The 13466-nt window shown below is 45.6% G+C and overlaps 1 protein-coding gene across 4 annotated transcripts in view; it reads right to left on the reverse strand.

Annotated features, from left to right (window-relative positions):
* TOX2 (TOX high mobility group box family member 2) overlaps positions 1-13466 on the reverse strand; it is a 137235-nt gene that overhangs the window by 69161 nt on the left and 54608 nt on the right. For all 4 annotated transcript variants that reach the window (XM_036827291.1, XM_036827294.1, XM_036827293.1 and 1 more), the window contains exon 2: positions 13358-13423. In XM_036827291.1, coding sequence (XP_036683186.1) covers positions 13358-13423 — 66 coding nt within the window. The remainder of the gene's footprint in view (positions 1-13357; positions 13424-13466) is intronic.

Here is a 13466-nt window from a genome sequence, read left to right on the forward strand (position 1 = left end):
GCTCGATGCCCTTGGGTAGTTGTTCAGACTCTGCCACCAGGCAAACAAGTGCCTCTCTGAGGCCCCAGTGCTGGCCTGGCTTGAGGGTATCTGGGCTGGATTTCTGTTTACCTGAAACACAAGCCTCGTCTAATTCATTCCACCCCAGTCCTATGAAAAAAAAAAAAAAAAACGTTCACCAAAAACTGGAGCCACCAAACATTTACCTAGCTCCTTCACTATTTTGCTTCTCTTCCCTACACTGCAAATTCTATCAACAAAAACAAAAACTTTATCTAGTTCCTATCATACCTAGCACTGGTTGAGCTGGTTACCTTAGACCCATTCACCTGGTCCTCTTAACTAACCTACACCCACTTAACCAGTCTAACTCAACTGAACTACTTAACTAAGCTACACCCACTTCTGGTTTCTTTTAACCTGCAAGGTAGGTAATAATACCCCCATTTTACAGAACTAGAAAGTGAGAACAAGAGAGGTTAAGTAATTTGGTCGAGGTCACACGGGAGAACAAGACAGAAGTAGGAGTCCCATGGAGCGCAGACCTGCCACTCACTCTCACCTGACTCACCTGAGCCCCCTGCACTCCACACTCTCCCAGGGGCTGGCAGGATGAGGGATGCCAGGCCTGGCAGGGGCAATCACATCACCCCCGCACCTTTGTTCCCCATCAGAGTCTCAGGCTTTGAGTATATGAGAGACAGAGAAACTGGCTGTCTAGACCACACGAAGGCCTTTTAATGTTAATGATATGTGAATCAAGGAGGCTTGGCAAGCCCAGCTGTTGCCTGGAGCACCGGCTTAGAGGGTGGTCAAAGGGAGGAGAGTGGGGAGGGGTCAGATATCTTCAATGGGCTGGCGATTATCAGGAGGAATCTTCTACTCTTTTTTGTGATTTTTTTTGGGGGGGGGCATTTATTGGCACATTTTAAAAGCAAGATAATTCCAATATCATCTTTTCAATTTCAACCCTTCACATAATTTGATTGGCATTAGATTAAATAGCTGACTTGTCTCCTCTTTGCTGATATTTCTGATGCTGTTTTTAATCTCCTGTGCCCAGCACGTCCTGGGTGGATGACTTTGGCAAGCTGTTTTACCTTCCTGAAAGTCAGTTTCTTCATCTGTAAAATGGGTACTTTAATAGCACCTCATGCTAACTACCATTTGCCATGCACCGAGCCCTATAATAAAAACTTTGGGTATAAATGTATCTTATTTACTTCCCCCCACATCATTTTGAGGAACTTCTAAAGACAAAATTGAGGCTCAGAAAAGTTGGTTGATTTGTCCAAGGTCGCCGCCCAGCCATGAAATGTCAAGACCAGAATTTGAGCCCAGGTCAGTTTGTCTTCCCCTGTCATTACCTTTATAACTCATCTGACCAACAACATCTCTTTATTGTTGCCCATGATGGGCTGAAACCTCACTTAGAGCCACTAGACTCCATCTCAGGGCCCCTTCAGCCTAGGGGCGACTCAGCCAGGTGGGGGAGGCCAGTCTCTGGCCACTTGAAAAGACACTAGGGACTTCCCTGGTGGTGCAGTGGTTAAGAATCCGCCTGCAAATGCAGGGGACATGGGTTCGAGCCCTGGTCTGGGAAGATCCCACATGCCACGGAGCAACTAAGCCCATGTGCCACAACTACTGAGCCCGCGTGCTACAACTACTGAAGCCCGCGTGCCTAGAGCCAGTGCTCCGCAACAAGAGAAGCCACCGCAACGAGAAGCCCACGCACTGCAACGAAGAGTAGCCCCCGCTCGCTGCAACTAGAGAAAGCCCGCACACAGCAATGAAAACCCAACACAGCCAAAAATAAATAAATAAATAAATAAATAAATAAATAAATAAATAAATTTAATAAAAGACACCAGTCCCTCCTAGGGTCTCAGGCAGGGGGTGGAAGAGGCTGACCCATCAAAAGACATAATCTAGAAGGTCCCTCAGAGGCACCCATTCAGCCCACATTCACAGATGCAAAAACCAGGGCTCAGAGAGGGCGCATGACCTACCCAAGGGCACACAGTGAGAGAGGCTGAAGAGGGCCAGAGCCAGGACTCAGCACCATTCTGGAAAGGTCCCCCATCTGGCCCATTTCGACTTCCTGATCACTGGGTGAGCTTGCATTGCAGCAATGAACAAGTGTGTTAAATCAGGGACTCTCCTACCCTCCCCAGCAAAGACTCAGGCCCTACAGAGGATGCTGAGTTCCAGGTGGCTGGGAGGGGCCATGGGGTGCTGTTTTAAAGAAAACCCTTGAAATTACGTTTCCAACCCAATGCTGTTCCCTCCCCCAGCCCATAAACTTCCTGCACCATCTTCATTGTTTCCATCCCATTTAGAGAGAGTGAACGTTTCCTGGGATTCAATTTCTCTCATAATAGTTGGAAGGAAACAAAACTACATGCTGTAAACATTCACTGCATTGTACGAGAAACCTCAGCATTACGGGGGAGGTGTAATAAGTGCAGACCCAGGTCTCCCACCCCCAAGCCCCCACCCCACAAATCCATCCCCTGATGTCTCCCATGCCTGTGCCCTCAAATATCTAAACATCTCACAGCCAGGAATCTAGAGCTTTAAAATAAATATATATACTTTAGCTATTGGAATACATAATTAAGATTGGTGAGGTGTAAGTACCGACTCCTTCTCAGCGGTTTTCTCTCAATGAAAACAAGAGAGGCTGGGCCATTTTTCTGAGCACGTGTGTAGGACAGATGAGGGAACATTCATTAGTTCAGCCTGACATATACTCAATTCTCTCCATATACATATCATGGGTTGTTTTTTTTTTTTCTTCCTTGCATTTTCTTCTCCAGCTGCGAAGTGATATGAAATTTCATCAGATTTGAACAAAATCTGTGGTCTTGAAACAGTTTCCCTTAAGGCCCCTCATATTTATTCAGAATTCATGAATCATGTTCCGATAACAGAACCGTAATTATTTTTAAAGTGTGATGTTTGTGGCTTTAATAGGAAATGCTTGCAAAAGGCCTTTTCTCTTTGCTTGTTTGTAATCTTAGCAGTAATCACTGCTGTTCCCTTCTCTGCACCACAGCAGGCAGAACACAATTTCATTTTCATATGAATCGGGAGCTCTTCACCCAGGTTTTAATTAAAGCAATAAAAGCCATGTCATCTTTGCCCTTTACGATGTACACAGATTCAAAGGCCAGAGTTACTAAGCCTAGAATCTTAGATTTCAACAGTGGCAGGAGGTCTCTGGGTCCCGGGACATTTGATGGAGGTATTTTTGTTTGTTTCAAAAAGCCTCAACCACCCCTCTCTCTGTGGCTGCAGTTTCCTTCTCTGTTAAACAGGAAAGCAACCATACCTACCTGAGATGAAATGAGACCAGCCATGGAAAACATTTAGCCCCAGTGCCTGAGCCCAAGGAAGTGCCCAGTAAATGTTCATTATCAGTAGCAGCAGCAGCATTATTTAGGGCTGGAAAAAGCCTACAGACCATCTGCCTTCATTATTCTCAGGAGGGAACTGAGGCTCAGAGAGATACCAACACCAGGTGAAGGGAACAGGGCAGAGCTGAACCTGGAACCCAGAGCTCCTGGCTCTTTCCCCGTTCTGGGCATCCTACACCGCCCCCTGCTGGAAGGAGGCTGCGCATCAACCCAGTCTAGGTTTATGCTTCACCCAAGCGGTAAGAAAAACAAACCAGGCACCCCTGGGGATGGGGCTGCCATCCTTCTCTTTCTCCAAGGTCCCATCCAGACCACTGTCTACCTTCCCTACAAATCCCACCCCACCCCACTCAGCTCCATCAGCATCCAGCGGCTCATGCATCTCCAGCTCGTCTCCTTTCCCCATCATGCTCCCAGCCTTCGGCTCTAGGCTCTGACTTCCCATCCATCGCATCCCAGCACCATCCCAAGTCCCTTCAGCTCAGCCGCCACGCTGATGCTGGGCTCTCGGCTCCTCACTCCCCAGGAACGTCTGCTCCACTCTGTCAACACCCCCTCCCCAGACGCACCCAAGACTCCATCAGTGCCCATGGCTGCTCACCTTCGAATCACCACCCGCTTCCCACTCCGTGACTAAGGTGTCCTCACTGTTCAGCTCCTCCCTCAGGGACTCTCTGAGCCTGGGGTTCCCTCTCTTCCGTCCTTACCCAGCTTGGATTCCCTGGTCCTTCACTTCAGTCTCTCTCTTAGGCAACGAAGCTTGAGTGTCCTTCTGGTACACCTGCCTGGCAAATCCTTGCCCTGGATTCACCCAACTGTCTGCCCTGACAGCACCTGCACCAAGAATTCAGTCTTCCACGATCCATGACAAATATCGCAGACCTCCCCCATCCCCTTAGACCTCCAGTGTCCTGACTGTCCGCAGGTGACCCACCCACCCACCAACCTGAGAAGACAGGTGCATACAGGGGCGGACGCCCTCTGCTCCGAGCCATCCCATCTACAAAGCCACACTCCTTTGCTCCTTGGTCCCCCCTTCTGGCCAAGGCCAGAGCTTCCACCTCTGGGCAGGACCCACCCCTCCCACCCTCTCCAAAAACTTAAGCCACCAATTAACTCTTCCCTGTCCTGAGCCCTGAGCATCACCCTCTCTTCTGGATGCCTTCCATCAAGATTAATTCTAAAGACTCTATCATCTTTAAAAAATCCTTCCAAGGAGTCCTCATCTCATTGAGCTATGGCCCTTGCTCTTGTCTTCCCCAGCTAGACTTCTCAGACATTGTCTAGACTTGCCATTTATGTCCTCACCTCACACTCCCTCCTCCATCCACCCTGGGACCTGCAGGACATCCCCTACACATCAGAACTGCTTTTTCTGAGGTCCAGGATGACTTTCTTTTTGCTAAAGCTATTGGACGTATCTCAGTTCCTATTCCAACCAACCCCTCAGAAGTATGGACTTTCTGCTTCTTCTTGTTTAAATTTTATTTAATTTTTTGAAGTGATACTAAATCCTCATGGTTGAAAACCCCTGAAAAGGTCAGTGAAAAGTCTTTTTGCTACCCTTGTCTGCCTCCCCAGTAACCATAACACACACACACACACACACACACACGATGTACAATGTCACTTTTACTAGTCTCCATATATCCTTCCAGAGTTACACACGCACACAGAAACATACATTCTTACTATCCTTTTGGCATAAATGGTAACGTACTGTACTTACTGTTAATCATCTTGCTTTTTTCAGGAAATAATGTATCGAAAGAACTCTATCACTTCCAGCCACACAGTATTCCATTTGATATATGTACATAATTTCTGTAACTAGTCCCATATTACTGCACATTTGGGTTTCTTTTTCCAATTTTTTGCCACCATAAACAGTAACAAAATGAATAATCTTGAATATGTCATTTCTCATGTATGCAGATATATCTGTAGGATATATTTCCAAAAAGGGAATTACTGGGTTAAAGGGTAATGCATTTGTAATTTTGATAGATGCTGCCAATTATCCTTTCATAAGGGTTATACCAATTTACTCTCCTTTCAGTGATGTATAAAAGTGTCTCTTTCCCCTCAGGGGCTCCAGCACAGTGCGTTATCAAACCTTTGGATTCTTGCCAATCTAATAGGTGAAAAATGGTAGTTTTGCCTCTCTTATGAACTATTTTTAGCATTTTGTCATATATTTAAGAACCATTTATATTTCTTTCTCAGTAAACTATTAGTTCATATCTCCTGCCCATTTTTCTACCAGGGTTTTGAATTGATTTCTAGGAACTCTTTATATATGAGGGAAATCAGTCCTTTCAGTATACCATAAGTTGAAAACATTCTTGCCCAATTTTTCATTTGTCTTTGACTTTACTTATGGTGTTTTGAACATACCAAAGTTGTTTTGTATTTTAATTTATGGTCAATTTTTATGACTTCTCTTTTAAGACTCTGAGTCGTGGAAATGCTTTTCCCACTCTGAAGCTGTAAAGCATACCTTAAAGATTTTTTTTTTTCTGGTGCCTTTATGGTTTCCTTGAGTACATTTAAATCTTTGATTTATTTAAAGTTTATCCTTTGATAGGGAAGTAGCTGGATCCAACATCATTTTCCCCCAGATCCCCTCCTTCCTTCTTGCAACACTGCCCTTGGCTTCTAAGACTCCATGTTCTCCTCCTACTTCTCCAGCCACTGCTTCTCAACCTGTCTCACAATTGTCTTCTCCTCTACTTTGCCTTCAAATGTTAGAGCTCAACATTTAAGAGTCATTGGTCCCCTACTCTTCTCACCCTCCTCTCTCTCCATAAATTTCATCCTCTCAAGGTTTTAATACCATAAGCTGAGGACTTCCAAGTTTGGTTCCCCAGTGAGCTCTAGACTTATACAACCATCTAGCTACTCAGACATCTTTACTTGGATGAACATCTCAAATGGAACATGTCCAAGTCTGGCCTCATCAAACCTGCACCTCCCCAGACCATCCCCAGCTTAGAAAGCTGTACCATCATGCTGGGAAACAGACGCATCATGGAAGCCTGGGAGTCATCCTTTACTCCCCTATTTCTCTCTCCCTCTGCATCCATCATCATCAAGATCTTCCAGCTTTATTTCCAAAACACATCTCAGATCCATCCACTTCTTCCCATCTCCTCTTTGCCTCTACACAATCTAGGACAATATATCATCCTTCACTTGGACTATTACCACACCCTCCCATTTGGTCTTCCTGTATCCACTCTTGCCACTGAGAGCTTTTAAAACTGCAAATCTGATCACATCATTCAATCTCAGTCTCTCTCTGTCTCTCACTAACAAAGCCCAGTAACTTGCTTTGACTAATAAAATATGCTGGAAGTAGTCATATGCCAGTTTTCTCTCTCTAACACACACACACACACACACACACACACACACACAAGCTCTTTCAATAATTCTTTTTTTTTTATTTTTAAAATTTATTTTATTTATTTATTTTTGGCTGCATTGGGTCTTCGTTGCTGTGCGTGGGCTTTCTCTAGTTGTGGAGAGCGGGGGCTACTCTTCGTTGCGGTGCACAGGCTTCTCACTGCGGTGGCTTTACTTGTTGCGGAGCATGGGCTCTAGAGCGCAGGCTCAGCAGTTGTGGCACATGGGCTCAGTAGTTGTGGCTCACAGGCTCTAGAGCGCAAGTTCAGTAGTTGTGGTGCACGGGCTTAGTTGCTCCGCAGCATGTGGGATCTTCCTGGAGCAGGGCTCAAACCCGTGTCCCCTGCATTGGCAGGCAGATTCTTAACCACTGCGCCACCAGGGAAGCCCCTCTTCCAATAATTCTTAAAACAAAGTGTGAAATATTTAGCAGAAGTGGTATTTATAGATGGCCAATAGGCACATGAAAAGATGCTAAATATCTCTAATTATTAGAGAAATGCAAATCAAAACCACAATGAGGTATCACCTCACACTGGTCAGAATGGCTATCATTAAAAAGCCTACAAACAATAAATGCTGAAGGGAGTATGGAGAAAAGGGGACCCTCTTACACTGTTGGTGGGAATATTAATTGGTGCAGCCACTATGGAAAACAGTATGGAGGTTCCTTAAAAAAACTAAAGACAGAGTTGCCATGTGATTCAGCAATCCCAGTCCTGGGCACATATCCAGAGAAAACTCTAATTCAAAAAGATACATGCACCCCAGTGTTCATAGCAGCACTATTTACAATAGCCAAGACATGGAAGCAACCTAAATGTCCATCGACAGATGAATGGATAAAGAAGATGTGGCATACATATATATATATATATATATATATTACTCAGCCATAAAAAAGAATGAAATAATGCCATTTGCACCAACATGGATGGACCTAGAGATTATCATACTAAGTAAGTCAGAAAGAGAAAGACAAATACCATATGATATCACTTATACATGGAATCTAAAATATGATACAAATGAACTTATTTACAAAACAGAAACAAACTCACAGACATGGTTACCAAAGGGGAACGGGGTGGGGGAGGGAAAAATTAGGAGTTTGGGATTAGCAGACACAAACTACTATATATAAAATAGATAAACAACAAAGACCTACTGTATAGCACAGGGAACTATATTCAATATCCTGTAATAAACCATAATGGAAAAGAATATGAAAAAATATATATGTGTGTGTATATATATGTGTGTGTGTGTCTATATATATATAGCTGACTCATTTTTCTGTACACCAGAAACTAACACAACACTGTAAATCAATTATACTTCAATTAAAAAAAAAAAGAAGTGGTATTTACAGCCATGAGAGTGGAAAACTCTACCCACAACTAGGAAGGCTGTAATGAGGAGGTGACATTTGCAGCGGCCATGAAAGAACAAATAGGCATTGTTGGGTAAAAATGGCCAGGGGATTCCCATCAGAGGAAACACCACACACAGAGGCGCAAAACTGTAAATGAGTACAAGAAGTGACCAGAGGTTCGTCTCGTGTGACCAAAGCATTATTTATGGTAATAAAAACAATAAAAGAAGACATAGGTAGTTTTTTTGAACACTGGTACTTTACACACTATCTTAGGTTAGATTCTCTTGAAGTAGAGCTGAGACGGGGATTCCCATGAGAGTAACTTATTGAGAAGTGACTTTAGCAAAGGGGAGGGAGGGAAGCAGGAGAGGGCATGTGATGGAGCTGAGTAAGGATGTGGTCTCAGCTAGAATTGGCTGGAACTCCATGGGGAGTGGCCCAGTTGGTCCGCCTTGAGACAAGGGGTGGGGCCTTCTAGACCATCTCCCATTCCTCTTCCTGGTTCATGGTTCCCATTTGGCAGAAAATTCTCTAAGGAAGGGTCAGCTGTGAATAGGTAACAGCCAATACTCACAACAGCTGGATAATGGCTGTCCTGAGCTGATGAAGGGAATCTGCAGGGGAGGTACCAACAGAATCCACATCGCACTCCTCGTTTACTTCTCAGAACACCTTAGGAGGCAATCATTACTCCTCCCATTTGACAGAAAGCTGACATAACTTACACAAGGGCATCTGGCTGGGATGTGGAAAAGCTGGAATTTGAATTCAGGACTGCTAAGACCCAAGCCTAGTTCCTTTCCTCTTCGCCCTCATCCCAGGAAGAGGGAGACTCTTTCTGGATCACTTAACCAGGAAATATCAATCTCTGTAACTCCTGAATGGGGAATCCTCTCAGGAGGGGAAAGAGCTGAGCTCTACCGGGCCCTCCACCCCTAGAAGTTGCTGATGGGCCAGAAACCATGCCTGACAACTGCATCTCGGGCTCAGACCACCCAGGAAAGTCTGGTACAAAAGAAACTCAAGGTCCAGGGAGGTAGGAAAAGTGATAATATATGAAAACTAAGGCAGCTATTCAGGAATTTTGGAGAGACTTGCAAAAAGCAAACAATGAAGCAAGCATTTGCAAAAGAAACTTCAAGTCCATGAGAACTAGTTTGAAAGTTTTTACAAGGGGACACAGTTGGCTAATACATATCCTGTAGGAACCTCTGTCTCAGCTGCAGAGATAAAGAAGATGGTGTTTCAGGAGAAGGTTAAAGAACAGGTTTTTAACATGACAAAATTGCACTTTCTGGAAGCAAACATCTTCCAGAAATGGCTTCCTGCTTACATATAGAGCTTGGCACATAGTAGGTGCCCAATAAACATGTGGTGAATAGATGAAGCTTGTATTTAACTGTATTTATAAAATGCATTTCCTGCCATTTAGAGTGTTTATCCTCTGAATCCTCTATCAGCTATGAGACCTTCATTTGCCCACATGTGTATGTCAATCCTTCAATAATTGGGACAATACAATTCCTACAGCTGATGAGGCCACACACCAGGACTGGGTATTCATGTACAAATGTGCATGTGTGGGTTCAAGCAAGCATTCCAGGGAAGAGACTGGAAGGAAAGATACAGAACTTTTGCCATTAAGAACTAGAGGCCTTGTCCATCTACGGGTGAATGGATAAAGAAGATGTGGTAAATATACACAATGGAATACTACTCAGCCATAAAAAACAAATGAAATATTGCCATTTGCAGCAACATGGATGGACCTAGAGAATATTATACTTAGTGAAGTAAGCCAGACAGAGAAAGACAAATATCATATGATATGACTTATATATGGAATCTAAAAAAAGGATACAAAGGAACTTATTCGCAAAACAGAAATAGGCTCACAGACATAGAAAACAAACTTATGGTTACCAAAGGGGAAAAGGGAAGGAGGGATAAATTAGGAGTTTGGGATTACACACTACTATATATAATATAGATAAACAACAAGGACCTACTGTATAGCACAAGGAACTATATTCAATAGCTAGTAATAACCTATAATGGGAAAGAATCTGAAAAAGAATATATATACATATATTTATATATATAAAATAACTGAATCACTTTGCTGTATACCTGAAACTAACACAACGTTGTAAATCAACTATACTTCAATAATTAAAAAAAAAAAGCTAGAGGCCAGTGGAGCCCCACCAAGCCACAGGAGCTGCAGGTCCCAGAGGAGTCTTACTCTTCAGCAAAATCAGCGTGAACTACGTGGCACATGCTTCCCATATGTGATAGTTTGTTAAAAGACCACACTGCTTTGCAGCGCCTCCCATCAACAGAGTCTACTTCCCCATACCCTGACTCTAGACTGGCCCTTTGACTTGTTTTGACCACATTCTAGAATATGTTAGAAGTAGTCATATGCCAGTTGGAAGCCTAGACCTCAAGAGGTCTTGCAGCTTTGGCTCTTGCTGCTCTGGGAGCCCTTTTCCCACCACGTGAACAAATTCAGGCTAGCCTGCTGGAGCACAAGAGACCATCTGGCATAGAACGGAATCCTCCATACCAATCAGCCCACAGCCTACCTGGCTGCTGACTGCTGCCACTTAAATGATCCTAGCCATGACCAGAAGAGCCACCCAGCTGAACTCAACCAAATTGCCAAGCCATGGAATCATGAACTAGATAAATATTTATGTTTTAAGCCACTAATTTTTGGGGGTGTATGTTATGCAGCAAAAGCTAACTGATACACTATAATAAGTCTAGATTGTAATTTCTAAGTCTGCTCACATCAAGGTTGGCTTGTGCCACCACGTGGACTCAGAGAATCCTGATATCTTCTCTATAAAGTTCTAAGTTAGGGAGACTCTCTGAGTGACAGCACAAGAGACTTGGAAGGACCCTTAGGGAGCCCAACCACCTCGTTACACTGTTAAGGAAATGCATTCATTACATAAGTATTTCCTGAGTGCCTCCTTTGTGCCAGGCATTATGGCCCAACAGGGGGGCACAACAGTGAATAAGAGAGACCAGATCCTGCTCTCAGGGAGGCCACAGTCTAGGGTAGAAACCAGATGTTATTCAAGTCATCCCACAGAAAAGCAGACAACCACAGTGACAAACGCTGTGAACTAAAAGGACATGGTACCATGAGACAGAATTACAGAGAAGGGACCTAATTTGGATTTGGGGGTCACCATGAGCTCTCTGAGGAAGTGACATTTAGGCTGAAGCAAGTTGGTGGCAGCCTTGAGGTGGGAACGGAGCTCTCCACAGACACAGCAAGGTGTGTGGAGCTTTGAGTCCCAGCCCTGCAGGTTCAAATTCCATCTGTACTGCTCCCTGGCTGAGTCAGTCAACATCCTTGAGCCTCAGTTGCCTCATCTATGAAATGGGGTTAACGATACTGTCTTACTTCTTCATGGTACGTCTCAAAGCGGTAGTGAAGGTCAGTTGAAATAACCACTGAGAAAAGGGCAAACTGTCGAGTGTTGGGTGAACAGTTGAAGCTACTGTTAGCAACTTGGCGGGGGGACATTTATTTGTTCTCCAGCTACCCTGCAAAGGACTGTGCCCCCCTCTGCCCAAGCCTAGAGCAGACGCGGAGCCCCACTGAGTCCCACTTGCCCTTCTTGGTGGAAGCACAGTACCAACCCTCTCCACTAGGGACTGAGCCAGTGCCGACTCCAGCATAGCACAGTTCTGAGAGCCAGGGCTCAGGATGTTAGCAAAATGCAGTTGAAACATTGTGAAAGGGCTCGGATAAGGTGTTCAGGAGTAAACTCTGGTCTTTTGAGACAATCACATTTCCAAGTGGATTATGGACAATTCAGTGACTTCTGCGATCTCTTCCAAAATGAGCATTTCCAGGACTGGAGTCTGGCTCACCAGTTCTTGCAGCTCGGCACAAGTCAGAGCAATATACAGGCAGCTTTTCAGCAGCCCCCCTGGTGCTCACACGGTCACAGGCCATAGAAGGGGTATGGCCTGGCGGGTCCACAGGCACACCCCTGCAGTGGCAGAGGAGGGGGCTGCAGCGCCCTGTAACAGAGGAGCTTCCACACCACGCTGGGATGACAACAGTATCTTCCCTCACCGGCAGTGTTCCCTAAGGGCCACAAGCCCATGTCTCTCTCATCTGTGTCCCCCACAGTACCTCTCACAGAGTAGGGCACATAAATGTTTGTGAATTAATAGGCTTCTGTTTCCCCAGCTGGAAAATGTGGTCCCAGCCACCCAACTGGGACTGCCATGACCTCCACGACTACGTAGCCAGGGGTGGGGACAGCAGCTCCAGGGACAGGCTTGTCCTCCAGCTCCCCAAGTTTCTCAGCAGCTATGAAACCCCTCTGCCCTCCATCCAGCACCCTGAGCTGCTGCCACCCAGCAGGCACCACTGCCTTAGGGAAGCATCTTCCAGGATGTTTGTGGGACCCTCCATGGGGTCCCAGGCTATAGTGAGGACCCTCTCTGGCATCTGAGTCTCTAGCAAGGATGCTCCCAAGCTGAGCGAAACCTTAATTTCCAGAGCCCAGGCTCTCAGTGGCAAATCTGTCCAACTGGCATCTGGGACTCCCAAGGGGCTGGGCTGGAGCTGGGGACAGTCTTGCCCGGGGATGACTCAGCCCCCTTCACCACCAACAAAAGCTGCACAGAAAGCCTCTGCTCTCCTCCCTTTTCACCATGTCCACAACCCTCCCCAGCGGCATTAGACAACTCCAGGTGGGCAGGAGAGCCCCGAATGCTGATACGTGGGTGTGAGCACCTCCACGCCAACATCTGCCCCCATGGGTGCTGTGCGGTGACGAGAGGCAGGCAGCACCAGAGAGCATGTGACATCTCTATTCGTTGCTGCTGAAAACGTCCCCTCTGTGCATGGAGAGTGCAGACAACACATTTCGAGTTTTATCAAGTTTTCAGTGATGCCCATTGTAAGCCAACAGGAGCCAGGTAGTTGATGTACAGAAAACACTACAGTCCCAGTTTGACTGTCCAGTTGAGGGAGACTCAGCTGATATTCTTGATCATTCTAAGAGAGGACAATCGTGGGCTGAGCTTCCTGCTCTGCACCCCTCCCATCCCACCCCGGGAGCAGCTTGGCTCCAGCCAGCCCAAGGCTAGACAGGGAGGACGGGGCACCCACCTGGCTGGTTGATAGGAGCTCTGGGTTTCCGTCACTCATCCCCACGTAGGCACTCTCACCATCAAACTGGAACAGAGAAAGAGAGGCAGCTCTGATGAAAATGGTCTCA

Source organism: Balaenoptera musculus, chromosome 15, assembly GCF_009873245.2.
Source record: "Balaenoptera musculus isolate JJ_BM4_2016_0621 chromosome 15, mBalMus1.pri.v3, whole genome shotgun sequence".
NCBI lineage: Eukaryota > Metazoa > Chordata > Mammalia > Artiodactyla > Balaenopteridae > Balaenoptera > Balaenoptera musculus.